At 30.9% G+C, this 21,794-nt stretch overlaps 1 protein-coding gene across 1 annotated transcript in view; it reads right to left on the bottom strand.

Annotated features, from left to right (window-relative positions):
• Positions 1–13,257, bottom strand: part of LOC143703040 (uncharacterized) — a 55,397-nt gene extending 42,140 nt beyond the window's left edge. The window contains exon 1 of the mRNA XM_077197171.1: positions 13,173–13,257. Within this exon, the coding sequence (XP_077053286.1) occupies positions 13,173–13,188 (16 nt within the window). The 5' untranslated portion in view covers positions 13,189–13,257. The remainder of the gene's footprint in view (positions 1–13,172) is intronic.
• Positions 13,258–21,794: the final 8,537 nt, after the last annotated feature.

The raw sequence follows: 21,794 nt of genomic DNA, 5'->3' as shown, positions 1-21,794 counted from the left end.
TAGTTAGAAAGAAAGAAAGAAAGAAAGAAAGAAAGAAAGAAAGAAAGAAAGAAAGAAAGAAAGAAAGAAAGAAGAAAGATTAGTTAGAAAGAAAGAAAGAAATAAAGAAAGAAGAAATATTAGTTAGAAAGAAAGAAAGAAAGAAAGAAAGAAGAAATATTAGTTAGAAAGAAAGAAAGAAAGAAAGAAGAAATATTAGTTAGAAAGAAAGAAAGAAAGAAGAAAGATTAGTTAGAAAGAAAGAAAGAAAGAATTAGTTAGAAAGAAAGATTAGTTAGAAAGAAAGAAAGAAAGAAAGAAAGAAGAAATATTAGTTAGAAAGAAAGAAAGAAAGAAGAAAGATTAGTTAGAAAGAAAGAAAGAAAGAATTAGTTAGAAAGAAAGATTAGTTAGAAAGAAAGAAAGAAAGAAGAAAGATTAGTTAGAAAGAAAGAAAGAAAGAAAGATTAGTTAGAAAGAAAGAAAGAAGAAAGATTAGTTAGAAAGAAAGAAAGAAAGAAGAAAGATTAGTTAGAAAGAAAGAAAGAAAAAGTAAAAAAGAAAGAAAGAAAGAAGAAAGATTAGTTAGAAAGAAAGAAAGAAAAAGAAAGAAAGAAAGAAAGATTAGTTAGAAAGAAAGAAAGAAAGAAAGAAAGAAAGAAAGAAGAAAGATTGTTTAGAAAGAAAGAAAGAAAGAAAGATTAGTTAGAAAGAAAGAAAGAAGAAATATCAGTTAGAAAGAAAGAAAGAAAGAAATATTAGTTAGAAAGAAAGAAAGAAAGAAAGAAAGAAAGAAAGAATTAGTTAGAAAGAAAGAAAGAAAGAAAGAAAGAAAGAAGAAAGATTAGTTAGAAAGAAAGAAAGAAATAATTAGTTAGAAAGATTAGTTAGAAAGAAAGAAAGAAAGAAAGAAAGAAGAAAGATTAGTTAGAAAGAAAGAAAGAAAGAAAGAAAGAAGAAAGATTAGTTAGAAAGAAAGAAAGAAAGATTAGTTAGAAAGAAAGAAAGAAGAAATATTAGTTAGAAAGAAAGAAGAAATATTAGTAAGAAAGAAAGAAAGAAAGAAAGAAGAAATATTAGTTAGAAAGAAAGAAAGAAAGAAAGAAAGAAGAAATATTAGTTAGAAAGAAAGAAAGAAAGAAAGAAAGAAAAAGAAAGAAAGAAAGAAGAAAGATTAGTTAGAAAGAAAGAAAGAAAGAATTAGTTAGAAAGAAAGATTAGTTAGAAAGAAAGAAAGAAAGAAAGAAAGAAAGAAAGAAAGAAAGAAGAAAGAATAGTTAGAAAGAAAGAAAGAAGAAAGATTAGTTAGAAAGAAAGAAAGAAAAAGAAAGAAAGAAAGAAAGAAAGAAAGAAAGAAAGAAGAAAGATTAGTTAGAAAGAAAGAAAGAAAGAAAGAAAGAAAGAAAGAAAGAAAGAAAGAAAGAAGAAAGATTAGTTAGAAAGAAAGAAGAAAGATTAGTTAGAAAGAAAGAAGAAAGATTAGTTAGAAAGAAAGAAGAAAGATTAGTTAGAAAGAAAGAAAGAAAGAAAGAAAGAAAGAAAGAAAGAAGAAATATTAGTTAGAAAGAAAGAAAGATTAGTTAGAAAGAAAGAAAGAAGAAAGATTAGTTAGAAAGAAAGAAAGAAAGATTAGTTAGAAAGAAAGAAAGATTAGTTAGAAAGAAAGAAAGAAAGAAAGAAGAAAGATTAGTTAGAAAGAAAGAAAGAAAGAAGAAAGATTAGTTAGAAAGAAAGAAAGAATTAGTTAGAAAGAAAGATTAGTTAGAAAGAAAGAAAGAAAGAAAGAAAGAAGAAAGATTAGTTAGAAAGAAAGAAAGAAAGAAAGATTAGTTAGAAAGAAAGAAAGAAGAAAGATTAGTTAGAAAGAAAGAAAGAAGAAAGATTAGTTAGAAAGAAAGAAAGAAGAAAGATTAGTTAGAAAGAAAGAAAGAAAAATAAAGAAAGAAAGAAAGAAAGAAAGATGAGTTAGAAAGAAAGAAAGAAAGAAAGAAAGAAAGAAGAAAGATTGTTTAGAAAGAAAGAAAGAAAGAAAGATTAGTTAGAAAGAAAGAAAGAAGAAATATCAGTTAGAAAGAAAGAAAGAAAGAAAGAAATATTAGTTAGAAAGAAAGAAAGAAAGAAAGAAAGAAAGAAAGAATTAGTTAGAAAGAAAGAAAGAAAGAAAGAAAGAAGAAAGATTAGTTAGAAAGAAAGAAAGAAATAATTAGTTAGAAAGATTAGTTAGAAAGAAAGAAAGAAAGAAAGAAGAAAGATTAGTTAGAAAGAAAGAAAGAAAGAAAGAAAGAAAGAAGAAAGATTAGTTAGAAAGAAAGAAAGAAAGATTAGTTAGAAAGAAAGAAGAAATATTAGTTAGAAAGAAAGAAGAAATATTAGTAAGAAAGAAAGAAAGAAAGAAAGAAGAAATATTAGTTAGAAAGAAAGAAAGAAAGAAAGAAAGAAAGAAAGAAAGAAGAAATATTAGTTAGAAAGAAAGAAAGAAAGAAAGAAAGAAAAAGAAAGAAAGAAAGAAAGAAGAAAGAATTAGTTAGAAAGAAAGATTAGTTAGAAAGAAAGAAAGAAAGAAAGAAAGAAAGAAAGAAAGAAGAAAGAATAGTTAGAAAGAAAGAAAGAAGAAAGATTAGTTAGAAAGAAAGAAAGAAAAAGAAAGAAAGAAAGAAAGAAAGAAAGAAAGAAAGAAGAAAGATTAGTTAGAAAGAAAGAAAGAAAGAAAGAAAGAAAGAAAGAAAGAAAGAAAGAAAGAAAGAAGAAAGATTAGTTAGAAAGAAAGAAGAAAGATTAGTTAGAAAGAAAGAAGAAAGATTAGTTAGAAAGAAAGAAGAAAGATTAGTTAGAAAGAAAGAAAGAAAGAAAGAAAGAAAGAAAGAAAGAAAGAAAGAAAGAAAGAAGAAATATTAGTTAGAAAGAAAGAAGAAAGATTAGTTAGAAAGAAAGAAAGATTAGTTAGAAAGAAAGAAAGAAGAAAGATTAGTTAGAAAGAAAGAAAGAAAGATTAGTTAGAAAGAAAGAAAGAAAGAAAGAAAGAAAGAAAGAAAGAAAGAAAGAAAGAAAGAAGAAATATTAGTTAGAAAGAAAGAAGAAAGATTAGTTAGAAAGAAAGAAAGATTAGTTAGAAAGAAAGAAAGAAGAAAGATTAGTTAGAAAGAAAGAAAGAAAGATTAGTTAGAAAGAAAGAAAGATTAGTTAGAAAGAAAGAAAGAAAGAAGAAAGATTAGTTAGAAAGAAAGAAAGAAAGAAGAAAGATTAGTTAGAAAGAAAGAAAGAAAAAGAAAGAAAGAAAGAAAGAAAGAAAGAAAGAAAGAAAGAAAGAAAGAAGAAAGATTAGTTAGAAAGAAAGAAAGAAAGAAAGAAGAAAGATTAGTTAGAAAGAAAGAAAGAAAGAAAGAATTAGTTAGAAAGAAAGATTAGTTAGAAAGAAAGAAAGAAAGAAAGAAAGAAAGAAAGAAAGAAAGAAAGAAAGAAAGAAAGAAGAAAGATTAGTTAGAAAGAAAGAAAGAAAGAAAGAAAGAAGAAAGATTAGTTAGAAAGAAAGAAGAAAGATTAGTTAGAAAGAAAGAAGAAAGATTAGTTAGAAAGAAAGAAGAAAGATTAGTTAGAAAGAAAGAAAGAAAGAAAGAAAGAAAGAAAGAAAGAAGAAATATTAGTTAGAAAGAAAGAAGAAAGATTAGTTAGAAAGAAAGAAAGATTAGTTAGAAAGAAAGAAAGAAAGAAAGAAAGAAAGAAGAAAGATTAGTTAGAAAGAAAGAAAGAAAGAAAGAAAGAAGAAAGATTAGTTAGAAAGAAAGAAAGAAAGAGAGAAAGAAAGAAAGAAGAAAGATTAGTTAGAAAGAAAGAAGAAAGATTAGTTAGAAAGAAAGAAGAAAGAAAGAAAGAAAGAAGAAAGATTAGTTAGAAAGAAAGAAAGAAGAAAGATTAGTTAGAAAGAAAGAAAGAAAGATTAGTTAGAAAGAAAGAAAGAAAGAAGAAAGATTAGTTAGAAAGAAAGAAAGAAAAAGAAAGAAAGAAAGAAAGAAAGAAAGAAAGAAAGAAAGAAAGAAAGAAAGAAAGAAGAAAGATTAGTTAGAAAGAAAGAAAGAAAGAAGAAAGATTAGTTAGAAAGAAAGAAAGAAAGAAAGAATTAGTTAGAAAGAAAGATTAGTTAGAAAGAAAGAAAGAAAGAAAGAAAGAAAGAAGAAAGAATAGTTAGAAAGAAAGAAAGATTAGTTAGAAAGAAAGAAAGAAAGAAAGAAAAAGAAAGAAAGAAAGAAAGAAAGAAAGAAAGAAGAAAGATTAGTTAGAAAGAAAGAAAGAAAGAAAGAAAGAAAGAAAGAAAGAAAGAAAGAAAGAAAGAAAGAAAGAAAGAAAGAAAGAAAGAAAGAAGATTAGTTAGAAAGAAAGAAAGAAATAAAGAAAGAAGAAATATTAGTTAGAAAGAAAGAAAGAAAGAAGAAATATTAGTTAGAAAGAAAGAAAGAAAGAAAGAAAGAAAGAAAGAAGAAATATTAGTTAGAAAGAAAGAAAGAAAGAAAGAAGAAATATTAGTTAGAAAGAAAGAAAGAAAGAAGAAAGATTAGTTAGAAAGAAAGAAAGAAAGAATTAGTTAGAAAGAAAGATTAGTTAGAAAGAAAGAAAGAAAGAAGAAATATTAGTTAGAAAGAAAGAAAGAAAGAAAGAAGAAAGATTAGTTAGAAAGAAAGAAAGAAAGAATTAGATAGAAAGAAAGATTAGTTAGAAAAAAAGAAAGAAAGAAGAAAGATTAGTTAGAAAGAAAGAAATAAAAGAAAGATTAGTTAGAAAGAAAGAAAGAAAGATTAGTTAGAAAGAAAGAAAGAAGAAATATTAGTTAGAAAGAAAGAAGAAATATTAGTTAGAAAGAAAGAAAGAAAGAAAGAAAGAAAGAAAGAAAGAAAGAAAGAAAGAAGAAATATTAGTTAGAAAGAAAGAAAGAAAGAAAGAAAGAAAGAAAGAAAGAAAGAAAGAAAGAAAGAAGAAATATTAGTTAGAAAGAAAGAAAGAAAGAAAGAAAGAAAGAAAGAAGAAATATTAGTTAGAAAGAAAGAAAGAAAGAAAGAAAGAAAGAAAGAAGAAATATTAGTTAGAAAGAAAGAAAGAAAGAAAGAAAGAAAGAAATAAAGAAAGAAAGAAGAAATATTAGTTAGAAAGAAAGAAAGAAAGAAAGAAAGAAAGAAAGAAAGAAAGAAAGAAAGAAAGAAAGAAAGAAGAAATATTAGTTAGAAAGAAAGAAAGAAAGAAAGAAAGAAAGAAAGAAAGAAGAAAGATTAGTTAGAAAGAAAGAAAGAAAGAATTAGTTAGAAAGAAAGATTAGTTAGAAAGAAAGAAAGAAAGAAAGAAAGAAAGAAAGAAAGAAGAAAGATTAGTTAGAAAGAAAGAAAGAAGAAAGATTAGTTAGAAAGAAAGAAAGAAAAAGAAAGAAAGAAAGAAAGAAAGAAGAAAGATTAGTTAGAAAGAAAGAAAGAAAGAAAGAGAGAAAGAAAGAAAGAAGAAAGATTAGTTAGAAAGAAAGAAGAAAGATTAGTTAGAAAGAAAGAAGAAAGAAAGAAAGAAAGAAGAAAGATTAGTTAGAAAGAAAGAAAGAAGAAAGATTAGTTAGAAAGAAAGAAAGAAAGATTAGTTAGAAAGAAAGAAAGAAAGAAGAAAGATTAGTTAGAAAGAAAGAAAGAAAAAGAAAGAAAGAAAGAAAGAAAGAAAGAAAGAAAGAAAGAAGAAAGATTAGTTAGAAAGAAAGAAAGAAAGAAGAAAGATTAGTTAGAAAGAAAGAAAGAAAGAAAGAATTAGTTAGAAAGAAAGATTAGTTAGAAAGAAAGAAAGAAAGAAAGAAAGAAAGAAGAAAGAATAGTTAGAAAGAAAGAAAGATTAGTTAGAAAGAAAGAAAGAAAGAAAAAGAAAGAAAGAAAGAAAGAAAGAAAGAAAGAAAGAAAGAAAGAAGAAAGATTAGTTAGAAAGAAAGAAAGAAAGAAAGAAAGAAAGAAAGAAAGAAAGAAAGAAAGAAAGAAAGAAAGAAAGAAAGAAAGAAAGAAAGAAAGAAAGAAAGAAGATTAGTTAGAAAGAAAGAAAGAAATAAAGAAAGAAGAAATATTAGTTAGAAAGAAAGAAAGAAAGAAGAAATATTAGTTAGAAAGAAAGAAAGAAAGAAAGAAAGAAAGAAAGAAAGAAGAAATATTAGTTAGAAAGAAAGAAAGAAAGAAAGAAGAAATATTAGTTAGAAAGAAAGAAAGAAAGAAGAAAGATTAGTTAGAAAGAAAGAAAGAAAGAATTAGTTAGAAAGAAAGATTAGTTAGAAAGAACGAAAGAAAGAAGAAATATTAGTTAGAAAGAAAGAAAGAAAGAAAGAAGAAAGATTAGTTAGAAAGAAAGAAAGAAAGATTAGTTAGAAAGAAAGATTAGTTAGAAAGAAAGAAAGAAAGAAAGAAAGAAAGAAGAAAGATTAGTTAGAAAGAAAGAAAGAAAGAAAGAAAGATTAGTTAGAAAGAAAGAAAGAAGAAAGATTAGTTAGAAAGAAAGAAAGAAAGAAAGAAAGAAAGAAAGAAAGAAAGAAAGAAAGAAAGAAGAAAGATTAGTTAGAAAGAAAGAAAGAAAGAAAAAGTAAAAAAGAAAGAAAGAAAGAAGAAAGATTAGTTAGAAAGAAAGAAGAAAGATTGTTTAGAAAGAAAGAAAGAAAGAAAGATTGTTTAGAAAGAAAGAAAGAAAGAAAGATTAGTTAGAAAGAAAGAAAGAAGAAATATCAGTTAGAAAGAAAGAAAGAAAGAAAGAAAGAAATATTAGTTAGAAAGAAAGAAAGAAAGAAAGAAAGAAAGAAAGAAAGAAAGAAAGAAAGAAAGAAAGAAAGAAAGAAGAAAGATTAGTTAGAAAGAAAGAAAGAAAGAATTAGTTAGAAAGAAAGATTAGTTAGAAAGAAAGAAAGAAAGAAAGAAAGAAAGAAAGAAAGAAAGAAAGAAAGAAGAAAGAATAGTTAGAAAGAAAGAAAGAAGAAAGATTAGTTAGAAAGAAAGAAAGAAAGAAGAAAGATTAGTTAGAAAGAAAGAAAGAAAAAGAAAGAAAGAAAAAGAAAGAAAGAAAGAAAGAAAGAAAGAAAGAAAGAAAGAAAGAAAGAAAGAAAGAAAGAAAGAAAGAAAGAAAGAAAGAAAGAAAGAAAGAAAGAAAGAAAGAAGAAAGATTAGTTAGAAAGAAAGAAGAAAGATTAGTTAGAAAGAAAGAAAGAAAGAAAGAATTAGTTAGAAAGAAAGATTAGTTAGAAAGAAAGAAAGAAAGAAAGATTAGTTAGAAAGAAAGAAAGAAGAAATATCAGTTAGAAAGAAAGAAAGAAAAGAAATATTAGTTAGAAAGAAAGAAAGAAAGAAAGAAAGAAAGAAGAAAGATTAGTTAGAAAGAAAGAAAGAATTAGTTAGAAAGAAAGATTAGTTAGAAAGAAAGAAAGAAAGAAAGAAAGAAGAAAGAAAGAAAGAAAGAAAGAAAGAAAGAAAGAAAGAAAGAAAGAAAGAAAGCAAGAAAGAAGAAAGATTAGTTAGAAAGAAAGAAGAAAGATTAGTTAGAAAGAAAGAAGAAAGATTAGTTAGAAAGAAAGAAAGAAAGAAAGAAAGAAAGAAAGAAAGAAAGAAAGAAAGAAAGAAGAAAGATTAGTTAGAAAGAAAGAAAGAAGAAAGATTAGTTAGAAAGAAAGAAAGAAAGATTAGTTAGAAAGAAAGAAAGAAAGAAGAAAGATTAGTTAGAAAGAAAGAAAGAAGAAAGATTAGTTAGAAAGAAAGAAAGAAAGAAAGAAAGAAAGAAGAAAGATTAGTTAGAAAGAAAGAAAAAGAAAGAAAGAAAAAGAAAGAAAGAAAGAAAGAAAGAAAGAAAGAAAGAAAGAAAGAAAGATTAGTTAGAAAGAAAGAAAGAAGAAAGATTAGTTAGAAAGAAAGAAAGAAAGAAGAAAGATTAGTTAGAAAGAAAGAAAGAAAGAAAGAAAGAAGAAAGATTAGTTAGAAAGAAAGAAAGAAGAAAGATTAGTTAGAAAGAAAGAAAGAAAGATTAGTTAGAAAGAAAGAAGAAAGATTAGTTAGAAAGAAAGAAAGAAAGAAAGAAGAAAGAATAGTTAGAAAGAAAGAAAGAAGAAAGATTAGTTAGAAAGAAAGAAAGAAAGAAAGAAGAAAGATTAGTTAGAAAGAAAGAAAGAAAAAGAAAGAAAGAAAGAAAGAAGAAAGATTAGTTAGAAAGAAAGAAAGAAAGAAAGAAAGAAAGAAAGAAAGAAAGAAAGAAAAAAGAAAGATTAGTTAGAAAGAAAGAAAGAAAGAAGAAAGAAAGAAAGAAAGAAAGAAAGAAAGAAAGAAAGAAGAAAGATTAGTTAGAAAGAAAGAAAGAAAGAAAGAAAGAAAGAAAGAAAGAAAGATTAGTTAGAAATAAAGAAGAAAGATTAGTTAGAAAGAAAGAAGAAAGATTAGTTAGAAAGAAAGAAAGAAAGAAAGAAAGAAAGAAAGAAAGAAAGATTAGTTAGAAAGAAAGAAAGAAAGATTAGTTAGAAAGAAAGAAAGAAAGAAAGAAGAAAGATTAGTTAGAAAGAAAGAAAGAAGAAAGATTAGTTAGAAAGAAAGAAAGAAAAAGAAAGAAAGAAAGAAAGAAAGAAGAAAGATTAGTTAGAAAGAAAGAAAGAAAGAAGAAAGATTAGTTAGAAAGAAAGAAAGAAAGAAAGAAGAAAGATTAGTTAGAAAGAAAGAAAGATTAGTTAGAAAGAAAGAAAGATTAGTTAGAAAGAAAGAAGAAAGATTAGTTAGAAAGAAGAAATATTAGTTAGAAAGAAAGAAAGAAGAAATATTAGTTAGAAAGAAAGAAAGAAAGAAAGAAAGAAAGAAAGAAAGAAAGAAAGAAAGAAAGAAAGAAAGAAAGAAAGAAAGAAAGAAAGAAAGAAAGAAAGAAAGAAAAAAGAAAGATTAGTTAGAAAGAAAGAAAGAAAGAAGAAAGAAAGAAAGAAAGAAAGAAAGAAAGAAGAAAGATTAGTTAGAAAGAAAGAAAGAAAGAAAGAAAGAAAGAAAGAAAGAAAGAAAGAAAGAAAGAAGAAAGATTAGTTAGAAAGAAAGAAGAAAGATTAGTTAGAAAGAAAGAAGAAAGATTAGTTAGAAAGAAAGAAAGAAAGAAAGATTAGTTAGAAAGAAAGAAAGATTAGTTAGAAAGAAAGAAAGAAAGAAAGAAAGAAGAAAGATTAGTTAGAAAGAAAGAAAGAAAGAAGAAAGATTAGTTAGAAAGAAAGAAAGAAAGAAGAAAGATTAGTTAGAAAGAAAGAAAGAAAGAAAGAAAGAAGAAAGATTAGTTAGAAAGAAAGAAAGAAGAAAGATTAGTTAGAAAGAAAGAAAGAAAGATTAGTTAGAAAGAAAGAAGAAAGATTAGTTAGAAAGAAAGAAAGAAAGAAAGAAGAAAGAATAGTTAGAAAGAAAGAAAGAAAGAAGAAAGATTAGTTAGAAAGAAAGAAAGAAAGAAAGAAGAAAGATTAGTTAGAAAGAAAGAAAGAAAAAGAAAGAAAGAAAGAAAGAAGAAAGATTAGTTAGAAAGAAAGAAAGAAAGAAAGAAAGAAAGAAAAAAGAAAGATTAGTTAGAAAGAAAGAAAGAAAGAAAGAAAGAAAGAAAGAAAGAAAGAAAGAAAGAAGAAAGATTAGTTAGAAAGAAAGAAAGAAAGAAAGAAAGAAAGAAAGAAAGAAAGAAAGAAAGAAAGAAAGATTAGTTAGAAATAAAGAAGAAAGATTAGTTAGAAAGAAAGAAGAAAGATTAGTTAGAAAGAAAGAAAGAAAGAAAGAAAGAAAGAAAGAAAGAAAGAAAGATTAGTTAGAAAGAAAGAAAGAAAGATTAGTTAGAAAGAAAGAAAGAAAGAAGAAAGATTAGTTAGAAAGAAAGAAAGAAGAAAGATTAGTTAGAAAGAAAGAAAGAAAAAGAAAGAAAGAAAGAAAGAAAGAAGAAAGATTAGTTAGAAAGAAAGAAAGAAAGAAGAAAGATTAGTTAGAAAGAAAGAAAGAAAGAAAGAAAGAAGAAAGATTAGTTAGAAAGAAAGAAAGATTAGTTAGAAAGAAAGAAAGATTAGTTAGAAAGAAAGAAGAAAGATTAGTTAGAAAGAAGAAATATTAGTTAGAAAGAAAGAAAGAAGAAATATTAGTTAGAAAGAAAGAAAGAAAGAAAGAAAGAAAGAAAGAAAGAAAGAAAGAAAAAAGAAAGATTAGTTAGAAAGAAAGAAAGAAAGAAGAAAGATTAGTTAGAAAGAAAGAAAGAAAGAAAGAAAGAAAGAAGAAAGATTAGTTAGAAAGAAAGAAAGAAAGAAAGAAAGAAAGAAAGAAAGAAAGAAAGAAAGATTAGTTAGAAAGAAAGAAGAAAGATTAGTTAGAAAGAAAGAAGAAAGATTAGTTAGAAAGAAAGAAAGAAAGAAAGATTAGTTAGAAAGAAAGAAAGATTAGTTAGAAAGAAAGAAAGAAAGAAAGAAAGAAAGAAAGAAGAAAGATTAGTTAGAAAGAAAGAAAGAAAGAAGAAAGATTAGTTAGAAAGAAAGAAAGAAAGAAAGAAAGAAAGAAAGAAAGAAAGAAAGAAAGAAAGAAAGAAAGAAAGAAGAAAGATTAGTTAGAAAGAAAGAAAGAAAGAAGAAAGATTAGTTAGAAAGAAAGAAAGAAAGAAAGAAGAAAGATTAGTTAGAAAGAAAGAAAGATTAGTTAGAAAGAAAGAAGAAAGATTAGTTAGAAAGAAGAAATATTAGTTAGAAAGAAAGAAAGAAGAAATATTAGTTAGAAAGAAAGAAAGAAAGAAAGAAAGAAAGAAAGAAAGAAAGAAAGAAAGAAGAAAGATTAGTTAGAAAGAAAGAAAGAAAGAAGAAAGATTAGTTAGAAAGAAAGAAAGATAGATTAGTTAGTAAGAAAAAAAGAAAAAAGAAATATTAGTTAGAAAGAAAGAAAGACAGAAAGAAAGAAGAAAGATTAGTTAGAAAGAAAGAAGAAAGATTAGTTAGAAAGAAAGAAAGAAAGAAGAAAGATTAGTTAGAAAGAAAGAAAGAAATAAAGAAAGAAAGAAGAAAGATTAGTTAGAAAGAAAGAAAGAAAGATAGATTAGTTAGTAAGAAAGAAAGATAGATTAGATAGATAGATAGATAGATAGATAGATAGATAGATAGATAGATAGATAGAAAGAGATAGATAGATAGATAGATAGATAGATAGACAGATAGATAGATAGATAGATAGAAAGAGATAGATAGATGGATAGATGGATAGATAGATAGATAGATAGATAGATAGATAGATAGATAGATAGATAGATAGATAGATAGATAGATAGATAGATAGATAGATAGATAGATAAGTTCATTAGTACATATAGAATGGTAGTTTAATTGAGTCTTGGGCTTCAGGGAGTTTAGATTTGAGTTTTTGTGTTGTACACTGCTGGGCCACCGTAGCCTTGGCTCAATTTGAACTGTTGCAATGAAAGTCAATGGGATTTTTATGATTTTTAATATTAATTTTTAAGAAATCTGAAAGTCAAATCAGTCTGAAAAGATATAGCACACTAAGTCAGAACAGTCTGAAGGTCTGACCCGAGTTTGGAGTTTGTAGAGTTAAAGCTCTAGGAGGAGTAGCAGTCAGAAAATTTTGGTTAAGAAAAAGAAGAAGAAAAAGAATAATAATAAGTTTAAATAGGATTTCAGTAAGTTGGCTTTCACAAGCCAACTTAATAAAATTCGAAGTTAAGAGTACAGTATAATGTACTGTTTTTATTTTTAAAACGGTGTGAAAAGTAAAAATTATCATCAAATATTCATCTTTGACCTGTCAAAGTTTCCTACAAGTATCCACAGCAAGGATGCATAGATTTATGGGCGTGGTAAGCAGAAGAAAAATGAGTCTGCACATGCACCAGTAAGTAGCACATCTCGATGGGTAGCATGAATCGTCAGAACACCTGTTGTTGTTATATTATTAATTTACTACAAGTATGCTGCTAGTTCAGGCACACATTTATTTTCCTGTTGGTTCTTTGCAATGTTAATAAAATATATTGTACGTTAATTCTTTATGGGTCATTACTTTGTACTTTTAAAGCAAAGTATTTATATTCACACACACACACACACACACACACACACACACACACACACACACACACACACACACACACACACACACACACAAAAGATTCAGATAATCGATAATCGCTTTTGAATCGAATCGCAGGCCTCTGAATCGTAATCGAATCGAATCGTGAGGTGCCTAGAGATTCCCACCCCTACTCAACGCCTGTGAAGAGACGACTCAACGCCGGCGATATGTTATGCCCTAAATTACTACATGATTAACTAACTATATATTTTTTTTCTATGTACATTTCTGAAATGCACATTCTGTAAAGCTGCTTTGAAACAATAAGTATTGTGAAAAGCGCTATACAAATAATTTGAATTGAATCGAATTGAATTTAATATTTCAAAAATTACAATAAATGTTCAAATTTAGATTTTTTTAAGAATTGTTGAAAGGTGTCTTTTAATAAATGCAACATGTTCCCAAAGTCATGTGAAATAATCGTGTTACATAATCGTGATTTCAATACTGACCAAAATAATCATGATTATGATTTTTTCCATAATCGAGCAGCCCTAATATGTATGTCCACTATTTATTGATATAGAAGTGTGTTTTGTTTATGTAAGGAGGTAGTGAAATTGCAGAAATTACAGTGTTTAAAAAGTTTAAATAATACTTTTTTGTCCAGTTCAGTTCTGTTGTTATAATAGTCAAAAACCGAAACAAATAAATAAATATTAGTTTTGTAAACTAATAAACATGCAAATAATTGGTATTGGTTATAACAATCAATATACGTCGATCTCTACTTTCAACCAGCATAACAAAAAATGTTTCAGACCAAATAGCCTACCCTGCCTTTTAGTGTTAAGAAAAACACTGTTACTGTTTAGAAAAATTGAAATCCTTTAGCTAATTTTTATGTTACTCTTACATTAGATATGATTTACATGCATCAAAGCACCAAGTTTGAATGAAAACACAACTCATAATCTTCACATATTGTAATGTGAAAAACCAGTGAGTAAAATAACGAGTTTACGTTTCACGAGCGTAATGTAGCCTAGGCTACAACATCAGTCGGTTCATTTCTGAGTGATTCACTAAATAAACTGACTCGTTTAGTCGTTTGGATTTAGATTCCTCCTAATAAATGATCAAATTAAATGTACTCACAGTCTGAAAAAAACATCAGATTTAGAGCTGGATGAACGAGTGTTCCACTTCACATGTTTATGTTCCCTTCCCTCGCTCACTTCTTCTCCTGGACTCGGATCTGTGCCATCATTGCTTTGTTTGAATGAGCGCCCTCTACTGGAAGAAACCAATCCCTATTAAACTACCTTCATAGATTTGATACTACCAAGATTTGTTATCTCTTTTGAGATTATACCAACACTATTTATCTCCAGAAATATGTTTGATGCAACTAGGATTCAAACTTCAAATGTCTGCTAAAGAGTTTGCACTTGTATACTTCTCGACTCCTTCAATTGTTTTGTTAATATTGTTGATTGTCTTGATTTTTTGTCGAGATTGCAGAACACTTGCGCTGTTTGATGGACAGTTCCAGTGTTTGAAAAGGGAGCGTTCTTTGATAGCTTTCTATATATAATTTAATCGCAGTTTAAATAACTGATTATTTTCAACCTACAAAGAGAAAAAAGATGAAGTTGACCGTTTAGTCACTGGTTGATTCACTGTCAATTAAAGATTTTGAGACAAAAACATCTGACTGTAGGCCTACATGCATCATTACATATCAGAAATCACTGGTCACTGTTGATTTTGGTTAGACATGTAGCCTACACATAATCCATACATATGGATAACATACAAGATACATATCAAACAATCTATATCAAAGCAATAGTGACACAGTAAAAACTTTTTTACTCACATAAGTTAGTCGCGCTATTTCAGTAGCACCTCAATGCAGTACATGAGATCCACGGGGAGGAGTCGGATCAAGATCCAAGGGGTGGAGATGGGTAGGATTAGGGGTGGGTTTAGGGATTAGGGGTGGGTTTAGGGATCAGGGGGTGGAGATGGGTAGGTTTAGGTATCTGTAAGGTGGGAGGAGTTGGATCTGGATCTTCCTTTTTCTAACTTACCGGGACGTTAATCCGTATGTTGAAAGGTTGGTTTTCCGCCTGGGAACGTGGGGGAGCGGGGAAAGTCACCATTCTCACCAGAACATGTTATTTAACCATCCAAATGATTTCTAAACAGTTTTATTAAGTTGAAATAGTTGCCAAGTTCCCCTTTAAAGGCACGTTTAACGTTGGGGGGAGCGGGGAAAGCGGGCCTGCTGGATCCAGGCCGTTTCCAGATCTGACGAAGGACTTTCGCCTGGATCTGATGACAATGCAGTGCTGAAGTGCCAACTAGCCTCTCCCTATGGAGGATCCCTATACCACTCTACAGATAAAGCGTTGTAGAATTGTTCGGTTCGTGTACCTACCCAAAGTGATAAGATAAAATAAAAATTCTGCATCAAAATTTATGGACAAGCAGTTTGTTTAGGCATGGTTTGTAAGGAATTAAAAACCTGCACACATATATTCAAACGCACATAACTATAGAATCAATTCTTAATGCGCATGTGAACGCATCAGCGTCTATCACAGGTTCACGTTTAAAGTCTGTTTAGAGAGAACGGTGTCGTCTTAGCGGCCCCTAATTTAATAACAAATGATCATTTAGACGGAAGTGAATTCATTAAAACTAATTTTAGCTGGAAAAAACATTTTTCAAGAGCCACTATAAAACCAAACCAATCTCTGTTACCTTAAATTATATCTTTATCTCTGTAAAGCTGCTTTGTAACAATTTACATTGTTAAAAGCGCTATATAAATGAGGATGACTTGACTTGACTTGAAAGTCACCATTCTCACCAGAACATGTTTTTTAACCATCCAAATGATTTCTAAACAGTTTTATTAAGTTGAAATAGTTGCCAAGTTCCCCTTTAAAGGCACGTTTATCGCTTAGTTGCTCGATCCGGTGATAGCACCACGTCTGTTATTTATGGGGTGAGAATTGTTGCATTATTCCAAATAAATAGATTATGATCCACAAATAAATGTTAAGAGATTCACAAAAATATATCAAATTCACAAATAAATAGATTAAGATCCACATAAAGTGAGATTTGCAAATAAAAAAATACATTTACAAATGTGTTTTATGCCACAAACAAAACTCTGCATGGCATTTACTTGTGAACTGCTTTCTGTGAATTTGTAAATCCCCTCACGCATTTGTGAATCACTTCCTATGCATTTGTAAATCCCCTCACGCATTTGTGGATTTTGAAACACTTCTATAATAAAATAAGTGGACTCCGCCCACCGTTTACTCAAGCCAATCAGATAACAGCCACATTGAAGTGACCAATCGTAGCACGTTCTCGCTACAACCAATCACGTTTTGGCTTACAACCAGGGCGGGAACAGACAACGAACTTGTGACCAACAACAGTCAGTCACTCTTCAACATTGCCGATCAGGAGGCAAGACAGGTGAGTAATGCTAAATTACCACAATAAATTAACTGAAGTTAAGCATATTTGTCATAGCTAATCACAGCATTATTGTTTTCTCTATTGCTACTGTGTGTGTGTGTGTGTGTGTGTGTGTGTGTGTGTGTGTGTGTGTGTGTGTGTGTGTGTGTGTGTGTGTGTGTGTGTGTGTGTGTGAGAGAGAGAGAGAGAGAGAGAGAGAGAGAGAGAGAGAGAAAGAGAGAGAGTGGAGGTGGTGAAAAGTCACTTCACTTAGTTTTTTCAAAATCTAAGAATATAAATTCTATACTGTGCAGTATTCACCAATTATTAGACTAATATTTCATTATGAAGAAGGTTTATTGCATTGACCAAATGTGTTGTGTTTATGTAATAATGCATTATAGGACACAGTGAGGCAACAAGTCCTTCATAGATTACTTTCCAGAGTGCATTATGCTCTGGAACACCCGTCTCTGGACATTGAATATTTGCAATTTGTTTGCCGTCAAGAAATGACTTTGATTGCTGCCATGTCAGCAAACATTGGGATTTCAAAGACCACATGTGATGTGGATGTTCAAGAATCCATTTATCAAGAGACAGACTAATCCACTTTTTGTAAACTTGGATTACCCCAGGAAACCATCAGTAAAATTGTAGGTGTCTCTCGTACAACTATATATCGTTTGATGAGAGAATGTGATTTGTCTGTCACATCCCTCTACAGCAGCTGCACAGATGAAGAAGTTGATTCATTGGTGTCTGAAATTAAACAATGAGGCACGCGGTTTGTGTTTGGAGCTCCGGTCGAATTGATTCATAATCCTTGATTCTCTACTTTACACTCATTTATAAACAAAGCATTTTCAATTTTTTCAGCATGTGAACATATCTTCGATACTATTCCTTATAAAAAACAATCGGATTGCTTTGATATCGCTACTTATTTCCAACTTTCCGAATTTCCGCTACTGGCCTTAAGCCCGCTAGGATTGCACGCGTAGCCTAGCATTGCAAGCGTGGTGATATTGGTAGTATCACTACTAAATTATTGTTCATCTGTTATAATGGCGAATAAATCGGATGTGTGTCTAACGTTACCTCTGAGTGCAGGTGAGGACACATTCGAGCTGCATTCGGTGCTGTTGAAGCTGGAGTCCATGGAGAAGCAGATCCGTGACCTACTAGAGAGGCAAGTTGAGCTGCGAGATCGGCGTTCAGCGCTTGAAACATCACGCGCCGATGCTCACAAGCCAGTGGTTAGTAACTTTTTGACTCCGACCTCGTCTACTCCGTGTGTTTCTCTGCACAGGACCCGAGCACCTAGAACGCATTCATCACTGGCTTCATTCACTCCGGCACCGACACAACACCATGGACCCTGGATGATCCCACAGCGGAAGACACGAGCCAGGACCAGAGCAAGAACCTCTCCCCCCCTCCCGGTCTTCGAGATCTCCACCCGGAACCGCTTCTCCCCTTTTCACGAGTCAGAACGACTCTTTCCTGGTGCTCGTGTTCTCGATGTCCCTGCACAGGTTCCCGAGATCCTTAACGGTGACGAGCGCGTCGGAGCTGTTGTGCTGCACGCGGGAGTGAACGACATCAGGCTAGGGCAGACGGAGGTTCTGAAGAAGGACTACAGGAGCCTGATCGAGACGGTACGCAGCATATCGCCTGAAGCAACGATCATCGTGTCTGGACCGCTCCCACGTACCGACAAGGACAAGAAAGGTTCAGTTGATTATTTGCACTAAATGAATGGTTAATGTCATGGTGTAATGAACAGAAACTGCTCTTTGTAAATAATTGGAATCTGTTCTGGGAGCGACCTAGGCTCTACCGTGCTGATGGCCTGCACCCCAGCAGTATCGGAGCGGCTATTCTGTCAGACAACATCTCCAAGACGTTACACACCATATGACTAGTAAGTCAAAGTCCAAATCACAGTCTTTGCTGTCCCAACTTAACTGATATCATAAGTAGTGTAGAACATTATATAGAAACTGTGTCTATTCCTCGTTTAGTGAGGCCAAATAATAAATCTACTGTAGGATCAAGGAAAAATCTAATTGTAATTAAACCAGAAAATCTCAATATCGGTGAACAAAAACAATTTCTAAAGCTAGGTCTTCTAAACATTAGATCGCTCACACCTAAGGCGGTTATTGTAAATTAAATGGTCACAGATAATACTTTCGATGTACTCTGCCTTACTGAAACCTGGCTTAAACCAAATGATTATTTCGGTCTAAATGAGTCCACTCCACCAGGATACTGTCATAAGCATGAGCCCCGTCTGATCGGTCGTGGCGGCGAGAGATATTCTATAGAGACTATAGAGACTATATAACTATAGAGATATTCTAAATGTTACTCAGAAAACAGGTCAAAGGTTTAACTCGTTTGAAGTACTTGTGCTAAATGTTACGCTCTTAGATGTAAGAAAGAAATCCCTATTATCTCTAGCCTTGGCTACTGTATATAAAGACCTCCAGGGCCCTAAGCTGATTTCCTAAAAGAGTTTGCAGACTTTCTCTCAGATCCTTTGGTCAATGTCGATAAAGCAATAATTGTTGGAGATTTTAACATACACCTAGATAACACAAGTGATGCGTTAGGGACTGCGTTTACAGATTTATTAAACTCCTTTGGGGTCAAGCAAAACGTCAGTGGTCCCACTCATCGTCTAAATCGTAAACTAGATTTAATTATATCATATGGAACCAATCCAACCGATATGGATATTATACCGCAAAGTGATGATGTCACTGATCATTACATGGCAACTTGCATAATACATACTGCTGAAATTTGTCATGTTTCGCCACGTTATCGACCAGGCAGAACAATCCTTCCAACTACTATAGATAAATTCTCAAATAGCTTACCTGATCTATTTCAACTGCTCAGTGAACCCAAACAAACAGATGTACTAGAGGAAATGACTAGCAGTTTGAGCACCGTTTTCTCTAGTACATGAGAAATTGTTGCACCAATTAGATTAAAAAAGGTTAGAGAGGACTAAGGCACGATGGTACAACAGTGCTACGCATGTTATCAAGAGAGATACTTGTAACTTAGAGCGTAAATGGAAACACTAATTTAGAGGTCTTTAGAATCGCGTGGAAAGACAGTGTCACATTATAAAAAGGCTCTAAAAGCAGCCAGGGCTGAGCATCTCCGCAAGCTAATAGAAAATAATCAAAATAATCCAAGGTTTTTGTTTAACACCGTGGCTAGACTAACAAATAAACAGACATCACCAGAGCAAAATATTCCGTTACAGTATAGTAGTAATGATTTTATGAATTTCTTCACTGAGAAAATAGAAAGCATCAGAAACACAATTGTAAATGTACAATCTCTTATGGTGTCTTATGATTCAGCCTCATTTATCACTCCTCAAGAACAACTACACCGCTTTACAACTATAGGACAGGAAGAGCTAAATAAACTTATCATTGCATCTAAACCAACAACATGTTTATTAGATCCAATACCTACTAAACTACTGAAAGAAGTGTTACCTGTAGTGGAAGAGCCTCTTCTCAATATTATTAACTCGTCTTTATTTTTAGGTCATGTTCCAAGAATATTCAAGCTGGCAGTAATAAAACCTCTCATTAAGAAACCACAATTAGATCCAAATAACCCAGCAAATTACAGACCCATTTCAAATCTTCCATTTATGTCTAAAATACTAGAAAAAGTTGTGTCAGCTCAATTGTGCTCTTTCTTGCAAGAAAATTATATCTATGAAAAATTTCAGTCAGGATTCAGACCGCATCATAGCACAGAAACTGCGCTAGTTAAAATTACAAATGATTTACTTTTAGCTTCTGCTCAAGGCTGTATCTCAATACTAGTTCTAATCCATCTTAGCGCTGCGTTCGACACTATAGATCATAAAATACTCTTTGATCGACTACAAAACTACACTGGTGTTCAGGGACAGGCATTAAGCTGGTTTAGATCGTACGTATCAGACCGTTACCATTTTGTCTGTTTAAATGGGGAAAAATCGAGAATCGAAGATAACGTCAGTAGACTATGGAGTGCCGCAAGGAACGGTGTTAGGCCCTCTGCTATTCTCAATATATATATGCTGCCACTTGGTAATATTATAAGAAAACATGGAATCAATTTCCACTGTTATGCTGATGACACTCAATTATATATTTCATCACGTCCAGATGAAAACACTAACTTATCTAAATTGACAGAGGGTCTTAAAGATATAAAATGTTGGATGACGTGTAATTTCCTGCTATTAAATTCAGATAAAACGGGGGTATTACTTATTGGTCCAAAAAACTACCCACAAAACATTGTACAATACAACTTTAATTTAGAAGCATGTCCTGTTACTTTATCCACAACAGTAAAAGACCAGGGCCCGTATTCATAAAGATTCTAAGAATCCTCTCATAAAACTCTTAATTTAGCTTAAAATCTTTTACGTAGGCGTCTTAGCTTAAGAGCGATTCGGGACCGATCTGAGAGCAACTCTGAGTAAGGAAAAGACAAAAACTTTTATCTTAGTGAGGAGGCGGGGCTGACCCCGTTGCTATGTATGACACAATCTTTTGAAGACTGTGATTGGTCGGTTGTCCAAGAAGGAAAAAAAGAGTGATTTATAAGTATAGGGCCTATTCTAAGCCTTCACATTGAAATTACATGGTCAAATAGGAAAAATGACGCATTCTCACACACACACACACACACACACACACACACACACACACACACACACACACACACACACACACACACACACACACACACACACACACACACACACACACACACACACACACACATTATATATGTGTATATAAATCCTTTTTGTTATTTACCATACTTTTAATTTCCTATAAGGTATTTGATTGGATTAGAATGATAAAAATTGTTCCAGTCTATTTAAGTGGTGGTTTGAATGTTGGTTTTAATGTAGCAAACATGGAATAAAAAAAAAAGAAAGCTCAACTGGACAGAGGAACAGTGTTTACTGTGAGCCCAGTTTGTGGATGAACACAAGGCCATCCTTAAAGGAAAATTCAGGCCGGGTGTCACAGCACAGAAGCAGACGTGGGAGCTTATAGCGGTTAATAATAAATTATTTACGGTTCATTCCCCCTGCTTGTGCGGAAGCCTGCTATATTCATAAATGCATTTTTTTGAGCCTGCTAGGTGGGAATGTCCAGTGTAAACAAAATGAACTGCGACACAATAAGAGGTTCTGGAATGCTGTAATTGTTTGTGATCACTCTGCTTACAGAAGGTTGTGACGGACCCAAATCATCACTGCTGCATTGATGCATTTTCCCAACTGCCAAATATCTTAATGTACAGTAGTGATTTAATTTCTTGCACTACGCCATTCCTGCGCTGTGTCGGAGATGTTATTGTGTCTAATAAAATCGGTCACAAACATGTTCCCTGCAAGATCTAATCTATAGTGTCTTATTAACTCACTGTCATCTATTGTCTGCAACACATTTCTTCTCCCGCTTCGTCTTTCTGCCATTTTCTCCTCTGCTAAAGAAACTCTTAAGCCTCTTAAAAGTGCTCGTCCGTGCTCCTAACAATTTTGACCTTAAGACCTCTTTTAAGGGTTAAGATGCTTTCTGAATTACTTTTTTCTTTAATTTTAAGAGTAAACGCCCACATTTCTAAGAATTTTCTTAGAAATTTGTCACTAGGAGCTACTCTTTGCATTAAGATTCTTTATGAATACGGCCCTGGGTGTTATACTAGACCACAGCTTGTCTTTCGAAAATCATATTTCATATGTTACAAGAACAGCCTTTTTCCACCTTAGAAACATTGCTAAGCTACGTAACATGCTATCTGTTTCTGATGCAGAAAAGTTAGTTCATGCATTCATGACCTCGAGACTAGATTACTGTAATGCTTTATTAGCTGGCTGTCCTGCATCCTCAATAAACAAGCTACAGTTAGTGCAAAATGCAGCTGCTAGAGTTCTTACTAGGTCAAGAAAATATGATCATATAACACTAATTTTATCATCTCTACACTGGTTACCTATTAAGTTCCATATCATTTACAAAGTATTACTACTGACCTATAAAGCCCTAAATGGGTTAGCTCCTGTGTATTTATTGGACCTTCTATCGCCCTACAATCCATCGCATTCTTTAAGATCACTAAAATCGAGGCTTCTGGTCATTCCTAGGATATCTAAGTACACTAAAGGAGGGAGGGCGTTCTCACATTTTGCTCCTAAACTCTGGAATAGCCTTCCTGATATTGTTCGAGGCTCAGACT

The sequence above is a fragment of the Siphateles boraxobius genome, unplaced genomic scaffold (genome assembly GCF_051911475.1).
Source record: "Siphateles boraxobius isolate OS27281-9 unplaced genomic scaffold, OSU_SipBor_1 11, whole genome shotgun sequence".
In the NCBI taxonomy this organism is placed as follows: domain Eukaryota; kingdom Metazoa; phylum Chordata; class Actinopteri; order Cypriniformes; family Leuciscidae; genus Siphateles; species Siphateles boraxobius.
The sequence above is the reverse complement of the archived record's forward strand: the minus strand, read 5'-3'. Positions and strand labels throughout refer to the sequence as shown.